The 18,415-nt window shown below is 33.5% G+C and overlaps 1 protein-coding gene across 4 annotated transcripts; it reads left to right on the top strand.

The window, feature by feature from the left end:
- The first annotated feature begins 132 nt into the window (after window positions 1-132).
- LOC132617433 (disease resistance RPP13-like protein 4) lies at window positions 133-13,387 on the top strand. Of its 4 annotated transcripts, none has more exons than XM_060332436.1 (3): window positions 133-459; window positions 1,157-1,247; window positions 10,490-13,387. In XM_060332436.1, exon 3 carries the CDS (start codon window positions 10,497-10,499, stop codon window positions 13,140-13,142), a length of 2,646 nt encoding a protein of 881 aa, XP_060188419.1. In that variant the 5' UTR covers window positions 133-459; window positions 1,157-1,247; window positions 10,490-10,496; the 3' UTR covers window positions 13,143-13,387. The 4 variants fall into 4 exon arrangements, with proteins under 4 accessions (XP_060188419.1, XP_060188418.1, XP_060188420.1 ...); XM_060332435.1 differs by having other exon boundaries at window positions 10,479-13,387; XM_060332434.1 differs by having other exon boundaries at window positions 134-459; window positions 10,482-13,387.
- The last annotated feature ends 5,028 nt before the right edge of the window (window positions 13,388-18,415 follow it).

Below are 18,415 nucleotides of genomic sequence, written 5' to 3'. Positions count from 1 at the left end.
GTAGGTCAGTTATTCATATATAAGACTAATACTGTGGTCGGTTTGTGATGTACAAATTCGCATAATCAATATATATATAAGTTATGAGAAAATTCATATATTATTTTATGAAGGATAGAAAGTGGAATAACTAATGCATGAATAATTAATTTCTGCATAAAATAATACATAAACTCCTCCTCATAAGTAATCCATATATTACTAATACCTTCAGCTACCAAACACCCCTAATGATATTCCAATGAACCGCTTCTTCCACTACTTAATAGAAAGCATTCCCTGAGTACTCCTACTTATTACTAGTATCCTATTTTGAGGTTCTTTCATGTATCATAAAATCTTACGTACCCAAAACTTGCTCCTTTTACTAGCTGAAACAAAGATCACTAACGTTTGCTCGGATTTAATTTAGAAGGGTTGCTGGAAGCTGATATCTGCACTTTACCCTGAAGAAATCAGGTAAAAGATTTCACATCGTTTTTCTTCAAGCCAAAATCACACACTCCCTCCGTCACAATTTAAGTGTCCTACTTTTTTTTTTGATCTGACCCAAAAGAGTAATTCTTTCTAAATCTAGTAAGTTGGAAATTTAAACATCTAACATGTCAAATTTAAAATCACAAGATTCAAAGGATATTTTAGTACATTACACGCATCTTTAATTAAAGATCACAAGATTCAGAAGTCTCATTTTATTTCTTCAGCTTTGCGCCTAGTCAAACTAAGACACTTAAAATGGGACGGAGGTGGTATACTTATGAAATATCTGTATTTCATTTTCCTGCATCTACCTTCTCTGTTTTCAAGTTTCTTGTTTGTCCTAGTCCCTGGGCGAAGTTAGATTTCTAGTTATAATTCGGCAGTAACTTTAGTTAAAATTTTGTATTTTTATTCAAAAAAATCACTTCATATGTATAAGAAATTTATCCAGAATCCTATATTTTTAAAATTCAGAACACATAAATTCAAAATTTTAAATAATCTTTAGCCTGGTCTTTATCAAATTGTATTTGTGTGATTATTGAGCTTCACTTTATGAATAATGGTTTCTCCACTACCTTAATATATTTCATATTTACTTTCCTGATAGTTAAAAATATGGATAAGGAATGCACCAGTTTTGATTCTGAAGTGAATATTTTTGGTAAATATTTAGGTGTAGGTGGAGGTGGAGCTGAATTTTCATACGAATATCCCATCCGTCTTTTCTCCCTTGTGGAACTTTCACTTGTCTTCTCATTTCTCAGGTACATACACGACTTGATAATTTCAACTCGCTCTGTTTTTTTTCTTCTTTCTTTTGTTGAAAATAAATTTACTCCAACCTTAATACATGTATCAAGTTTATTTAATTTAAATTTGCAAGCCAATATCAAAAAAGTAACGGGTGTGTTTGGAAAGCCACCTTGTAATTAGATTTTGTGTAATTACTAGGGGGTAATGACACAATATTGTAATTATAAAGACTTATTTGTTTGTCGTAATCGTTGGAAATCTTATGGAAAATACTTGATCACGAACGCTGTAGAGAATTCTTGAAAGCTTGAGGCTTGTCAAAGACATTGTCAATAAGGACATTTCACTTGGTGTAAGTGTATCCGCAGGATTCAATAAATTATTTTAGTACAAAACTAGAAGCCAAAATCTAAAAAAGATTTCAAAAATAAATAACCCAACACTAAAGAAATTGAGAAGAGAAATGAATTTGGTTCTTAGTTACACCTTCATCGAAGCAAGAAGAAATTGGGAATTTATAAATGAGAAAACGAGATGGCTGAATGCACCATCATGCTCCCACAAGCAAGTCTCCCTTTTAATGCCAATAAAGATAATAAAGTAAATGACAAAACGAATAATTAATGAGGTATACTATTAAAAGATGTGGTGCAGTAGATGAGACTGCTCCTTCCTTGATCAGAAGTCTCGGCTTCGAGCTCTATGTATGGAAAAAATCTTGGTAGGGAGCGCTTCCCCCATAAATGGGCTCTAGCGGCGAAAATCTGAATATAATCAAACTCCAATGCGGATACCGGACACCGATTGAGAAACCAAAAATAAATAAATTAATGGGGTCTGTTACAAATTAAATCAAAAGCAACGTTCGAATTCTCATTGAAATAATGGTTGAACAATGGCTAATAAAAAAGTCTGTTTCATAGCCAAAGTTTAAAGTTGCATTTGAATTCAAATATAATTACTACTCCCTTTGTCCAAATTTATGTGATACACTTTCCTTTTTAGTTTTTCTCAAAAAAAAAAAAATAATACATTTCTATATTTAGATTAGATATACTCCTGCTGTTCACTTTTACTTGTCCACTATTTCAAAAATAGATTTTCACTTTTAATTATCACTTTTAGCATATCAAGACAAGAGAATTTTTTTTTCCTATTTTACCCATAGTGTTAAATACTAACTTCATATCATTTTTCAAATCCAATAAAACTATGCACCAAGTATTCTAAGTACATTGGTAAATTATGCACTTTATTTATTATTTCTTAAGAGGTGTGCATAGTCAAAAGTGGACAAGTAAAAGTGAACAGGAGTAATTTTGACTTAAAATTTTTCCTTTTGCCCTTATGAAATGATTTATAACCACACAAATATTTATTTTAGACCACTAGTTTTAAAAATTTTCCTTTCTTTATTAAATTTCGTGTCTAATTTATGTGATATAGTTTGACTATGCACCGAGTTTAGAAAAAAAAGGAAGATCTTTAAAACTTGTGGTTTAAAACAAGCCATAGATATTTGTGTGGCTGTAAATTATTTCAATAAGGTAAAATATGAAGTTTTAAGTTAAATTATTTCTAAAAATAGAAATATATTGGGACTAACTAAAAAGAAAAGTGTATCACATAAATTGGGATAGAAAGTATATATTTTAACTAATATTATAAAAAAATAAGTGGTATATAACTTTCAAATAACTAATAATTTGATCCAATTTTTTTTTTTTTTTTAACAAAGCACACATTTTGCAAGATTCATCCTGAACTGCATGTTTCATAAAAATATTAATATTACAATAATAAATCTATAACATTGTTCAAATGTTTAATAAATAGTATTCTATCAATTCTAACATCATTCGGTATAAGTCACAAGTTTGTCGACATTGAAATCCAACTTAATGACATCACATTATAAATCATGTTTGTGGATGAGTCATCTTTATAATATTAGGAGCTATAGTTTAAAAAATTAGAATAATAATATAGCTAAGCGAAATGAAGAAAATAATGAAAATAAAATAAAAAACAAATAAATATGAGAAATTAAATAGAAGCACATGAAGTAAAGATTGGAAAATGAGAAGCAAATAAACAACAACATACCCAGTATATTCTCACAAAATGAGGTCTGGGGAAGGTAGAGTGTACGTAGACCTTACCATACCTTGAGAGGTAGAGAGAATGTTTCTGATTGATCCTCGACTCAGTAAAAAAACATTTCATAGAAGGTCAGATAAGAATTAACAGAAGTAATCATCGCAAAATACAATAGAAAGCATAACAAAGCATAGTGTTAAAAAAAAAAAAAGTTACGACAGCAAACTAATACGATAATCGAAGTTACAAGAGACAACAGATAGTGACAAAAATCTAAAGGCAATAAGCTGCAAGAATAGTGCTACGCATACTTGTATGGAAGGATCCCCGAGACAATGCTCTACTACCTACTAACCTTTTACCCTAATTCGTATCCGCCACAACCTCCTATCTAAGGTCAATTCCTCGGTAAGCTGCAACTGCGACATGTCCTATCTAATCACTTCTCCCTAATATTTCTTCGGCCTACCTCTACCTTTTCTGAAACTATCCATAGCCAACCTCTCACACCTCCGTAGTGGGGCCTTTGTGCCTCTCCTCTGCACATGCCCGAACCATCTCAATCTCGCTTCTCACAACTTGTCCTCCACCGAAGCCACTCCCACCTTATACCGGATAACTTCATTTCTAATCCTATCCTTCCTAGTATGCCCAAACATCCATCACAAAATCCTCATTTTCGTAACCTTCATCTTCCGGATGTAAAAAGAAAAAGAAAAAATAAGAAGAATTACAAGAATAAAAAATAAATATAAAGAAAAAAATAGAAATTTTCTTTTTTGAAAAGAATAGGTATTAAAATTTAAAATTTTTGACAGTAACTAGCAGAATAACCCGATAATTACACCATGTAATTACTATCAATTTTCAATCCCTTTGAGAATTGAAGAGTATAATTACTCCCCTCAATTACATGCTATCGAGTGATTACACTCAATTACATCAAATCCAATTACAAAGTGGATTTCCAAGCAGACCCTATAACAACAACATACCCAGTGTAATCCTACAAATGAATCTGGAAAGAGTAGAGTGTATGCATATCTTACCCAAGGGGCAGAGCTACCCTATAGTAAGGGCGGTCAGATGAACACCCTTCGCCGGAAAATTATAGCGGGTGTATGGATCTAACTTTGTAACTGGTTGTTATATAGATATAATGAACACCCTTGTAACAACTGCGTGCGACAGCTCAGTGGTTAAGGGTGTTCGTTGATAGTCTCACGCCCCGAGTTCAAACTAGCGCTGAAGCATTTGTGTAGTTTTTTTTCTTTTTTCTAAAACCCCTTGGACAAGCACTGCATTTTATATTGCCAAACAATAGGCCCAATCTCTCTTTACTTTCTATTGTTTGAAGTATTATATCTAAATGTTTTCTTCATTAAAATATTAAATCAGAAAGGTCTCACTATATCTTTATAGTTTATTTTCTTATAAGAAAATTTGACAATGAAAATTATAGTTAAATATAAATTTTAAATCTAATAAAAATATTTATTTAAATTTACAATTTTTTTAAAAAAATTATTGTTGTTTTTGACACTTGAAGCCAAATAAGTTTACTAGTTTAACATAAAAACAAAGTATATTTGACTTGGTCTTTGATTACTGAAGAAGTTTGTTTAAAACCTCATCGGACGACATCAGAGATGGTTGTCTGGTTCGCTCTTCTCTCTCTCTCTCTCTCTCTCTCTCTCTCTCTCTCTCTCTTTTTCCTCTTTTGTTACATTTCCACCTTTTGTGTTTTAGTGGTGTTCGATGATTTTCTTTACTGCACTCCCTTGAATGATTTTCTTTACTCAATTAAAATTTTAAGTGAAAACTCAAAAATACATTTCAAATTTTAGTGCTTGGATAATGTTTTGAGGAAAAAATTACGAAGGAAATGGCGAAGCTAAATATTATCTAATTTATTTGAAAATTTTGGTGCACCCACTCATTGAAAGAATTATTTCCTTTATAAGCTTGAATACCCTTAGCTAGATTCCTAGCTCCGCCACTGATCTTACCCCTACCTTAGGAGGTAGAAAATCTCCATACTGAGTAGCCAAAACTATGACATATTAATTGACCGATGGAAAATAACAGAGAACAACAATAAATAATTCACCTCAGTTGTACAACAAAATTAAAACAAAAGAATGCAATAGGTAACGGACATTAGATTGTAGTTGGGAACTTGTCATTAGAAGTTTAGAACTTACTAGGAAAAAAATTCTCCTCAAAGCGTAATAAGGGGAAATGAATACTTCCAGCGCAGATGTTGGCCAGAAACCTAACAAAGAGAAGTAAACAATTATACAAACTGTTGGGCTCGTGCTTAATTTGGGAATGTTCATCTAATAACATAAATAAGCATTGACAGATTCTTATATTCTTTATTCCTATTTTGTATCATCAGTAACATATTAGTTAATGATGCTGCAGTTTATGTAAAAAGAGACATACGTCATGCAATTACTGTCTTGTTATACGTACTATTGCGAGCGTGTATATTTCTATTTTAATGCATGAATTGCATATCTAACTAGTGAAGTTATCCGCGCTACTAATTTATGTCTCAATAAATTACCTTGTTAAATAAAGAAGAATTGTTAGAAAATTTTAAAAAAAAAAATTTACTCATGTCTCAACTCTCAATATTAATTATCCTGTGCTATAAAGAAAAATTACACGTGACATTTTGATTGATTGAAATCTTTCAAATTAATAACATGTGATTTGATTCTGTGGACCTTTATAAATGTTATTTTAGCTACATGATCTTTTCAACAGAAGAGATCAATATATACATCAGATCTATAAATAAAACGCATGAAATTTTGTAAGATTTACTATTTCTATTCAAATTCTAAATGAATATAGGAGATCATTTCCTTAACTATAACTCATAGCTTTTTTAAAATCCTTACAAAATTTGGACCAAAATTTATAGCACGATAAAAGAATAGTATTTGTAAGACAAACTGAAGATTAACATGATTGAAATTGCAGTTTTTACTCTTATAGTTGCTTTTGAACATATCGAAATAATCAAAAAGATAAGTTTCTGATTTTGGATGACACTCTGAGTGGTAACAAAATACTAACATTTAGAATGAATCCTTTTTGCACTACTAAATATAATAGATTAACATGATTGAAATTGCAGTTTTTACTCTTATAGTTGCTTTTGAACATATCCAAATAATCAAAAAGATAAGTTTCTGATTTTGGATGACACTCTGAGTGGTAACAAAATACTAACATTTAGAATGAATCCTTTTTGCACTACTAAATATAATTTAAATGACGTACTCTACTTAACCTTTTTCACATTATACCAAACTCTAATTAGCTATTTGTTTTATCACCCATTTAATATCTTTGTCTTTCTTATCAAAGAGCTTAAATTTTAATTGTTCATATGGAAAGAAGAAAAGTAAAAAGTACAATAAAAGATGAGAAGTTGAAAAAATCAAATTGAATGCGTTAATTCCGCAAGTAAATGATGCTTCTTTCTTCTTTCCTTCGTATTCCCTCTTCCCTTCAATCTGGAGCAAATTTGTACATCACTCCCATCATGCACATTAAAATTGTACCATATCACCCGGTGTTAATATATTCCAAATATTATTAGTGTTATCCTCCTTCTTCCTTTTTGTTTTCTTTCATCCCTCCTCTTCTTCCTCACACCACTATAGGTAGTATGTAGAAGAGAATAATTCTAAGTATTTGGGCGAGGCTATATTTTTTCATAGAGGAATTTGTTGGATTGGCTTAATCCTCACTGAATGTCATATATAGTAGACTTTTTATTTTTTTCTCAATTAAATTGTGAATCATTTACATTCTAAATGAATATCACATTTATTATATGTTGAATTCAATAAAATGAATGCCATTTCATCCACGTTTATTCTACATTGAATTGATTTAGCAGGTTAAAAGAAAACATATTAGGTTGGCTAATGACTTTTGGACTTTCTAATAGAAGATAATAAATGGGTTGTTTTTATGTTTCCAGCATTGTTAAGAAAGTTAAAGAAAGGACTTCCAATTTTTTTTTTTTTTTTAATAAATTAGATACAGCACATTCAAAGTAAAATAATTAAGAAAAAAGGTCATAAAGATAATCCTTGATATTGCTACTTTGGGTAGATGCTATATTTATTATATGAGGCTTTTATTAAGTCATTTAGTTAGTAAGTTATGTAGAAAGTGAATTAAAAAAAGAGAAAAAAAGATAAATAAGAATGTCGTTAAAATTGAGACAGGGATGATAAGTTAGAGAGACAAGAATAATGACTGAATTCTTTCTGCTTTGTATTCATCAGATGATCTCCTTATATAGAAGTAAGATCTTCCTTCTCCTAGTCTAATAAGTAACTCTATTCTGATAAGACTACACATCCTATATTACCATAATTATAATTTCACCATAAATAAAACTATTACAATTAAGAATGTGATGGTATTTTCTTTCGACTCTTCCATTCTGCTGTGGTGTCTCGGTGCAAGATGTTTGGAAAAGAATTCCATGTTCAAAGAAGTAAGTGTTCATACATGTGAATTCAGTTCCGTTGTCACTTCTAACAATCTTCACCCTCTTAGCAACCTGCCTATCCACCAAGGCGAAAAAATTCTTCAGGGTTTGGGACACTTCTTTCTTGTCGACTAACAGAAGAGTCAACACGGCTCGCTATCGATCACCCACAATAATAAAAAAATATGAAGCACCACAAGAAATAGAGGTTCTATACGGTCCCCATAAATCACAATGAATCATTTCAAAGATATCTGAAGCTATATTATCACTTAAGGAAAAAACACTTCTTGTTTGCTTTGCCCTTTAGCATATATCACATTCTTTATCTGATCCAATACTACTCTCTTTTAGGCCTAATGTTGTAATAGACTTCGTTACTTGTGCTGAAGTATAACCTAACCGTTTGTGCTAAAGATCGAACCAATCAACTACCTCTGCCTTCATAGCTCGTATCCACGGCACATTCTGGAAATAGTAAAGTCCACCTCGACGCTCACCCATTCCAAGCAGCTTCCTCGTGATGGGTCCTATATAACACACATAATTTTGTTAAATTTTACATCACAATCTAAATGGTCAACAAGTTGTGACACAAAAATTAAATTGCATGTTAAATCCGAAACGTAAAGAACATCCTTCAACCATTTCCTATTATTTAGCATAGTTGTTTCTTCTCTTGTGGCCACCGAGCTACTTCTATCCGGAAGCCCAACTAGACACTTAGGAATGTCTCGTTGATCACTCAGCTCCTTTGGATTACCTATCACATGATTGGTAGCTCCAGAGTCAATAGTTCAGGATGAGTTTTCGGTCTTACTATCCATCTTTCCATTCAGAGTTTATTCCTTTGGAATTCAACATGCGAATCACAGTCTTCTGGATCTCGTCGCTCAAATTGTGAGGTCTTGTCCTACCTGTGTTCATCGGTCCTGTCTCCGCTTGAGATCTTTCTTTGACAACCACAATGTTAGCCCGATAGTTGCCTCTTCCATGACCGGATCCCGGTCCACCCCTCTGTTGTGATTGTTGTCCTCGTCTTCTTCCTCCGGTTTTATGATCTCCTTTTTTATTTCCTAGCCACCAACCTAGATAACCAATGAGTCAAAAACATGCGTTCACAACGTGTACGGATCTCTGCACTATCATTTTTCCCTTTACTTTGGTCATGGTAAGGGTTTCTTTCTTGTACGGTAAAAGTTGTGGTTTCACTCCGGTCCTCCATTTTTTGTGTGATTCCTCTCACACATTCTTCTTGTACCAGCTTCGAATAGACCTTTTTCAATGATGGAACGGTTCTTGGGCCATTATGTTCGACCTCACCATACCATACGTTGTCTCATCCAATCCCATGAGGAAAAGATGCATTTTTTTTTTTGCCTTCTAGGACCGTTCCTAGATTGCACGTGCACTTTTCGCATGTACAAGTTGGAATCTATTCATAATTCGCCAATTCCTCCCACAGCTTAGTGAGTTTTCTATAGTAATCCACTATGGTCCTTCCCTTCTACTTGCATTCCGCAAGTTCCGCCTTTAGTTGTTGCATCCGAGGGCCATTAATAACGGTGAACTGTTCTCGGATGCTCGTCCACAATTCTTCCGCTTTCTCTTTATGTGAAATCGTTGAGCGAAGCGTTGGTTCTATATATGGTGTTACAAATCCACGACACCAACAATGAGTTCATAGGCCACCAATCTTCCAAGTCCAGCGACTCTTCATTCGGCTTCTTAATTGTACCGTCGACGAAGCCAAACTTCTTTCTTTCTCTTAGGGTTGTCCTTATGGATCTAGCCCATTCTTCGTAATTCTCACCCTTCAATTGGACTTGTGTCATCACAATTTCAGCATTATCATTCGACGTAATGTCGTAGGCAGAGATTGTTTTTGTTTGCGTTTTGTTTTTTTCACTGGCGATTCCTTTGCAGTCATCGCTGGTTTCTTTATTACCTACCATTGTTTTAGGGTTTTTGTGTTCTTTTTAACGTTGCTCTGATACCATGTTAAAATTGAGATAGAGACGAGAATTTAGAAAGACCAGAATAATAGGAGAATTTTTTCTGCTTTGTATTCATCATAATGACCTTCTTATATAGAAGTAAGGTCTTCCTTCTCCTAGTCTAATAAGATAACCCTATTCTAATAGGATTACACAGCATATATTCAAGTTCACCATAAATAAAACTATTAAAATAGACTAGAATAGGGTTTTATAAATGCTGGCCATAGAGAGGTGTCGCATCACCATGTCTATGTCTATGCCTAACTTTAGTAGATATATAGATTACCTTCTCCTTGACCCTTCTCGCAATATAATTGTTAAAGCCTATGAATGCTCTCTCTATCAGAGCTGATCATTTTGCACATCCAACGAATATTACATTGTTATTCTAAGGGGTGCATAGGAGTTGTAGATATATAATTATTTGACTTTCCAGTTATATGTAATTACTCTTGTACTTGAGTAGCTACAGTAAAATTAATAATTTGTTGAACTATGATATCTCTATGGGAACTGCTTTCTCACATCATATTGTCATGGTGGTTTTTATCTTTCTTAGTTTCTTACTGTCTAAAATCATGTGTGTGAATTATTAGACTGATGAGATGTCTGAAAAGAAGTTTTGCAGGCTAAAAATGATTGAAGGCGTTGATACGGCTATTGAGATCCTAACGAAGGTATTGGTTGACAAAGTTGATGCTCAAGTTAAATATGTCCTTGGATTTGAACATGAGTTTGAGACTATGAAGGAAAATCTTAAAACTTTGCAATCATACCTCAATGACATGGAGAAGCACAAAGACAAGTACAAGACTGTTGAGGATGCCTCTGCTAAATTACGAGAACTGATTTATAGAATAGATGACCTGGTCGTTGACTGCCAAAACCGAGCAGAACATGAGAAGATGAAAAACAATAATTGGTCCTCTATTTCTCCACGTGGACTGTATTTCCGTAATCGGGTTGGAAAGAGTTTGGCAGAAATCAACAGGGAAATATCGATTATGATTGACAAAACTTTCAAGGTCATTTCCCCAGTGATTGACCTATCTAAAAGTGAAGAAGTTGGTAATAGTGATAGTGGCAGGGAGCTATGGACACCAGACACTATCGCTGAACCCTTTGGCTTAGCTCAAGATACCAGCACACTGAAAGAGTGGATACTTCCTTGCAATGGATCTTTAAAACTAATTGGCATTGTGGGGATGGGAGGTCTGGGTAAAACCACACTTACCCAAAAGTTTTACAACGATAGAGTAGTGTGTTCACGCTTTAGCATGAAAATTTGGGTTTGTAAATCGACTTTAGATGAGCTTGAGACCATGAAGAGAATTCTTCAGCAGCTGGAAATGGAATATCATGAGTCAGATAGAAATGTGTTGTTGAGGAGAATTCGTGAAGCGCTTATAAATAAAAATTACTTAATTGTCATGGATGATGTGTGGAGTATTGTTGGCGGATGGTGGAACCGGATCTTTGAAGGACTGCCCAAATCAGAGAACCAGTGCAGCTGCATCATTATTACATCTAGAAATGAAGATGTTGTTAAGAGAATGGGAGTCGAGAAAGAACGAATTCACCAACCCAAGCCGCTCTCCGACAAAGAGGGCTGGTCGTTATTTTGCAAGGCTGCCTTCAAGGGAGAATACAAGGATCCTGAACTAGAACGTGTGGGAAAAAACATTCTGAAAAAATGTGGTGGTCTTCCCCTAGCAATCAAGACAATTGGAGGCTTGCTTTCATCGAAACTTCAGTTGCTTTCTGTGTGGCAGGCGATAAGTGAAGATTTGCCTCAGATATTTGCAGACGAATGCAACAGCCATGATTCCTTATTGGCTACTCTCCAACGAAGTTATGATGACCTTCCTCTCAAGTTGAAGCGGTGTATTCTATGTTTTGCAATTTATCCGGAGGATTACGAGATAGAGTTTGATCAACTGGCAAATTGGTGGATTGGAGAAGGATTCGTTTACCAAAAAGGAAAAAAAATTGCAAGAAAAATGGCTCTTGAATGCTTATCAGAACTGATCAGTCGATGCCTGGTTGAAGCGGTGAGAAAAAGAAACTATGACGGGAGAGTCTACAGTTGCAAAATGCATGACATGATTCGGGAAATGATAATCAAAGTTGCAAAAGAAGAGAGCTTTTGCAGTTTAGATGGGAACAATGCAAACATAGCCACAATCCACTCTCGCCGTTTGGGCGTGACAAATGAAACATTGTTGCAGCCCTTGGATGGAAACTCAAAGTTAAGGGCACTTCTTCTCACCAAAGCCAATTGCATTGGCTTCACTAGGAAGGTTGCATTAGCCAAAGTCAAGACTCTCCGGGTTTTAGACCTCTCCCACGTCAAGTTTGAGAAGAGTTCCGAATTTTGTGAAAATGATATGTGGCATTGGATCACATCCTTGAAACGCCTAGCTTATTTGAGTTTTCAAGATGTGGCAAACTTGACTAAATTGCCACGATCCGTCAAAAAGTTATGGGGCCTACAAATTTTGGTACTTGCTGAATGCAAGAACCTCAAACAGCTCCCAAGATCAATCACTTCTCTTCCAAAGTTGATCGTCTTGGATGTGGGGAATTGTACCTCTCTTTCTTATCTACCACTTGGTCTCTCCAAACTCTCACATCTTCAAGAGTTGTATGGCTTCAAGATACCTGATACAACAACACCAAATGCATGTCACTTGCGTGATCTTAAGGGTCTGAGAGAACTTCGAGTACTACAATTGGATGTCATGGATGGAAGCATGATAGAGGAAGACGAATTAACAGTACTCGAACAATTTCAACAGCTAAGGATGCTTGTTATTAATGCTGGTGACCATAAAGATAAAGTTTTCTTAGAGAGGCTGAACAAGATGTCACCACCTAAATCTCTCGAAGAATTGTACCTAAGGCACTTCAGTGGAAACACTACCCCAGAATGGATAGCCCCTGAATTGTTAGATCGATTGCAATACCTTTGTATCGAAGAGTCCAACATGCTACAACATATGAGCGATCGTTTCAGGGGTAGTAAAGGAAATAAATGGAAAATAGAAGGGCTGTGCTTGAAGTTCTTGCCAAAACTAGAGGAGACATGGGAAGAAATCAAAAGTGCAATGCCTGGGCTAAAGTATGTCGATGTAAGCCACTGCAGCTCGCTGGAGTCGTTCACTTGTCCAGTTAAGAACATAGGATTTTGGAGAAAACCAGAGGAAGAAAATGAAGAGCCAGATGTTGTTTCACTCATGGAAGAACACCATCAATGCCATCACGCAGACGACATGAACTAGTCCATTCACCAGCATCATTCCAATCTCTCAGTGTTCAGTTTGTGACATTGTTTGCTGTCATTTATGTTGTCATAATACTTGTATTATATTGTACTTACTTTGATGCATTTCTCATTTCACTTTTGATATGTAACAGTATTGTAAGTAGCTTTCACTGGAAGGTTTCTGTCGTGATATTTAGAGTAGTCATATGTGTGTATGGAATAGCCAGTGTTGCAATAACATTTGAGAGTGGTTTTGTTGTATATGCTGCATTAATTAGCTGCAAAAGTCATGGCTACTTTTTGAAATGACAATCACCAAAGAAATAAAGGGAAACACTACAATAGTAAATCGCATGCTGTTTTAGCATTTGTGAAAGAATTAAGGAAACTGCCTTTCTGGCTATTCACAACAAATGTTCAAGCATATGATCCTTCCAAATTAAACTTTTAGAATCACTTTTCTGAATCTCAAGTATTTTTTATCTATATACTTCCAGGATTATTATATTTTTTTGTTTGATGTATAAACCTTCATCTTGCAACATTTTGGTATCATCAATTTATTTGCTTAATATACCGTTTACGAAATCAACTAAACCTTCGTCCAACGCGAAGTCTATTGCTTTTAACTTTTGGAAGTGACTTTATGTAATTTCTTAATTTATTCAGTTCTTCTATCTTTGTGTTTGATTCAGACTCGATTTATATTTTCAGAATGCTGCTAAATCTAAGTACTGCTATTAACTACCTGGAGGAGTGGCGTTTCAACATGACCACTACACATACCTAATATTGGTTTAAGAAATAACGGTAGACGGAATTTATACTAAATACTCTCTCTGTCCCAATTTATGTGATATATTTTTTTTTTAGTGTGTTCCAAAATGAATGATACATTTCTATTTCTATGTTTAAAATAATTTAACTTAAAACTTTCCTTTTTACCTTTAATAAAGTGATTTATCTATGACTTGTTTTTTACCACAAGTTTCAAAAATCTTTTTTTTCTTTCTTAAACCTGTACCTAGTCAAACTATATCACATAAATTGGGTCGGAAGAATTACAAGTAATTTACCAAGTTGATATTGAACCAAACAATTTGGTTTGTAACTTTGTATTGAGTGTGGCCTATAACAAAAGTCATTTCAACGAAAAAATAGGAAGTAAAAACGAACTTTAATTTCTAAAAATATAAAGTATGTCAATCTTTTCAACTAAATCTAGAATTATAGTAGTTATTAGTTCTACTAAATCTAGAATTATAAAATGGTGGGCTTCCCTGCCATGTGTATTCACTGACTAGATGACTTGCAGTATAGTATATTTATCCGTGCGAACTTGCAACTCTTTTCTGCAACAAGCAATTAACTCCAAATAAGTCAATAACTCAATTAAATGAGAGGTGATAAGAGTTCCACTTATCACTTTTTCCTTCTCTCTTCGACTAAGGATTAATCAACGTTAATATCAAAGTGAGATACGAGTCATGTATGCACGGATAAAATGAAGATGTTAAAATTAAATACTACATTAGTTTCATTTTATAGTATTGCTTGATTCAGCACGAAATTTAAGAAAGTTTTTTTTTTTTTTGAAACTCTTGATCTAAAATATATCATGACATTTATGTAGCTATAAAACCTGCCATTAAGAGCCCAACAAATATAAAATGTGTTTTTTCATTTTTTTGTGGGAATTGCCTTTCAAACGCACTAGTCTTTAATTTTTACCCCTCAAATTACTGATCTTTAATTTTTATCCTTCGCCTTAAAAAGTGGCCGAAATATCCCGAGATTCAGGGTTTGAATTCCCGCTCAGTAAAAAAAAAAATCTTTCAATGCAAGGCTTTCTTGAAACTTCTGCCTTAAGGCTTAACATTTGCCCAAAATTAGGCCTATACAGGTAAAAGTTAGGTCTTAAGGCAAAGGTTTGCTTTAAGGCCTATTTCGGGCAAAAGTTTGCCCCAAGGCCTAACTTTTATCCGAATAGGCCTAATTTTGTTACGAAATTTTGCCTTGTGATTTTTTTTTCGATTGAGCCAGAATTCAAACCTAGAATCTCGGGTTATTAGGTGAAGAATAAATATTAAAGACTAGCAATTTGAGAGGCAAAAATTTAATTCCACCCCCGCATAAGGGTAATCGTGCAAATTGAGTGTTTTTCCTTTTGGAATAGAATTTTAACATAAAAGTGGCCTGGCCCAACAAAAACTTAGAACTTGTTTGGATGGGCTTATGGTTTATTACTTATAAGTCAAAAATCATAAGTTAAGAATTTTTATTTATGGCTTTTGGCTAATTATTTTAATTTTGGTTTAAAAACAGATTTAAAAACACTTTTTATTTTATCCAAACACTATAAAAGTGCTTAAAAGTTATTTTAGTTTAAAGGACCTAAAAGAAGCGAATCCAAACGGGCTCTTAATTAAATAGTCTGCAAAGAGCACAAATATGGTTTATAGTTGGGTATGGAAGCCATAGAGTTGGGCTAAGCTGTACCTTCTGTTGGGCCAAAAGGAGGAGTCAGCTGCACAGGCCTGGGACGCAATCCTTCACGACAATAATAGTAGAAGTTTGTTAAGAAAAACCTCCAAGTATTTGTAGCTATCCATCAGATTATCTTCTTAGAGAAAAATACAAAGGTTTGATGAACTCCATTAGTCTAAAACTATTGTCCAATATTGACAATAAGTGCGAAACAGAGTACGCCCAAACGCTAGTGAACTGGTAGATTATTGAAATTAGCTATACCCATAGTGTTTAAAGGGTAGAGAGGTCAAGAAGATTTTGATAGCTATAAACAAAGATGTCAAGTTCATACATGCTTCATTTTCCCACAATATCATGCAACCATTGTAGGGGACAAATGGACTCTAAGCTAAAAGCTATTATGACCAATCTCCCTTTCAATGTCTTTTGCTTTTGGATAGTTCATAAATTCCCACAGAAATATCTTCTCATATTTGCCATATTTCTAAAGACGTTTAGCTAGGTGAATTGGATTGGTTTCATTTTTGCAGCTAACTTTGGTCCCATTTGTAAACCAAAGAAGCTGCACGCACAATATGGCTTAAAGTTTTCACTGTAGAACTACAGGGTGTAGGATTGGCCAAGACTTGTCAATAAATGTGAGTGTCAATTCTCATGGCAGCATGCATGCATCTTATTATAAAGTAGTACTTCAGATTCTATGATTGATGCTTTGCAATTTGGCGATGTATGTTACGAAGAACAAAGTCTTCTTTAGTATCGTCTACGAATTGCTTTTTCATGATCCATCATGTCAAGTAGACTTTAATAAATTAGTTCAGATAAAGTTTAGCAACCAACAACCGAGCGTCATCTCATGTTTTATCAGTAGTGTCTCAGGATTTTCACCAAAAAACATCAAAATATACCCAAATTAACTAAGAAAAAAAATTATACCCAAGTTAACTCAGAAAAAAAAGCCAAGGAATCAATCCGACATGGCACCATATAGTCTCTCTCTCTCTCTCTATATATATATAATAAATTGTTTACCTATTTACGCAGTGTCATTTTCCAGAGGTGTCAATTAACGCCTCGTGGACAAAGGTGGCTACGTCACTGAGTTCGATTTGTCATTTGTGGATCCAAGATTTTAAGTCAGTTTGTGGAAAATAATATTGCAAGTCAATAATTATTAATTACGATAAGTACAAACTTACTACTAGTATTAGTATAGATTTGGGAAAATATTCAGCTGCTAATACTTTAGTCAAAGCGAATTGAAGACAATGAATAATGGCAGCTATAGAAAATTCACATTTTTCTCAATTGAAGGAGCAGTAAGGACTTATGGTTCTTCCAAATTTAGTGATACATGGTTTCGGTCATGCACTGTCCGCCCCGAAACATTTGTCCAATGTTCTAAAATACATTTTTCACCATATTAACATAAGAAAAATTACAATTTATCATACTTTTTGTGTAGTTTTTGAATATCTTAATTTTAAGATATTAAATTAATTTAATTCCATTAACTTAAAATATTAGTCAAATTAGCTTTCAACCAGCAAAACGTGACAACTATTATGAGACGAAAGGAGGAATTGATGATGTTTCATTTTTACGAAGTTCATGGCACAATACAGATGGCTATCAACTCAAACAATCATTGTCGCATGTACATTCAAAACCATTTTCAGCTATAAAAAATAGAAAAAGACAGGATGAAATAGTAATACCTATTTTTCAATGAAAACAAGACTGTCAGACACACTGTACAGCAGGGGAGACTGGATGGTGAAGCTGCTGCTTTAGGCCCCGTAATTGTAGGGGCCCCAAATTTTTTTAATGTGCACATTTTCAATACAAATTTTTTATTATTGAATAAGTATTAATGTTATGTTCTTATCAAAAGTGGTATATTAAAGATTCAAAATATTATACTTGTTATTACTTATCTTAAAGATTTCTATTTTTATATGTGGCTTTATGACAAAAAGGAAGTACTACTATTGTTTTAATTATGAAAGATGATTGACTTGCAACGGAAGTGAGAAATAGTAAAATCAATTAACATTTGAGTAAGATTGTTATAAAGGGGTGATTTTACAAAAAATAAGTTATATTAATAGATGTTGTTTTTATAAGTAAAACATTGTTATAAAGATCAGGTAGAATATAGCAGCAAAAAAAGTTCTAAAGGAAACTTGATTGTTATCAGAAAGGTTATTATAGTGAGTGATCGTTATAGAGATGTTTGACTATTGGTTTTTTGGGAATCACTCCTTAAATCTTATGTGTAAATAATATTTTCTTGCCTCATTTACTGATACAACCAACGCCATCAATATAACTTACATTATTCTTGTTCTTTTTAACATTTCTCTTCAAATAATATGTATTTTGCTCTTTTTATCTTTTGTATTCCCTTGGCCTTTTGGCAAGTCTCAGAAATAATTTCACTAAAATAAGAGAATCAAAGTAAATCGTCGATTTTCTTTTTGTTTTTTTCCTCAAATTTTCAAGCCTTGCATCCAGCATATTGAAGTAACAAAAAGTAATATCAAATCATCTGTTAAATCAGGTTCCATTATTCTATCTTTCTATTAATTTACATCTAAAATTTGTTTATATTTGAATTTCTTACTTTATATTATCTTTTAAATTATTTAGTAGAATATAAATACGTACATTAGAAAGTATGAATTTGACTATTCAAAACTCAAAAAGACGGATTAAAACTCTAACACAAATTCCAGGAGTTTTAAATAACTTTACATCTCAAAAAGTTAGAAAATAGGTTTCAAATGAAATTATGTA

Source organism: Lycium barbarum, chromosome 11, assembly GCF_019175385.1.
Source record: "Lycium barbarum isolate Lr01 chromosome 11, ASM1917538v2, whole genome shotgun sequence".
NCBI classification, from domain to species: domain Eukaryota; kingdom Viridiplantae; phylum Streptophyta; class Magnoliopsida; order Solanales; family Solanaceae; genus Lycium; species Lycium barbarum.
This window is presented reverse-complemented; position numbering and strand designations above follow the sequence as displayed.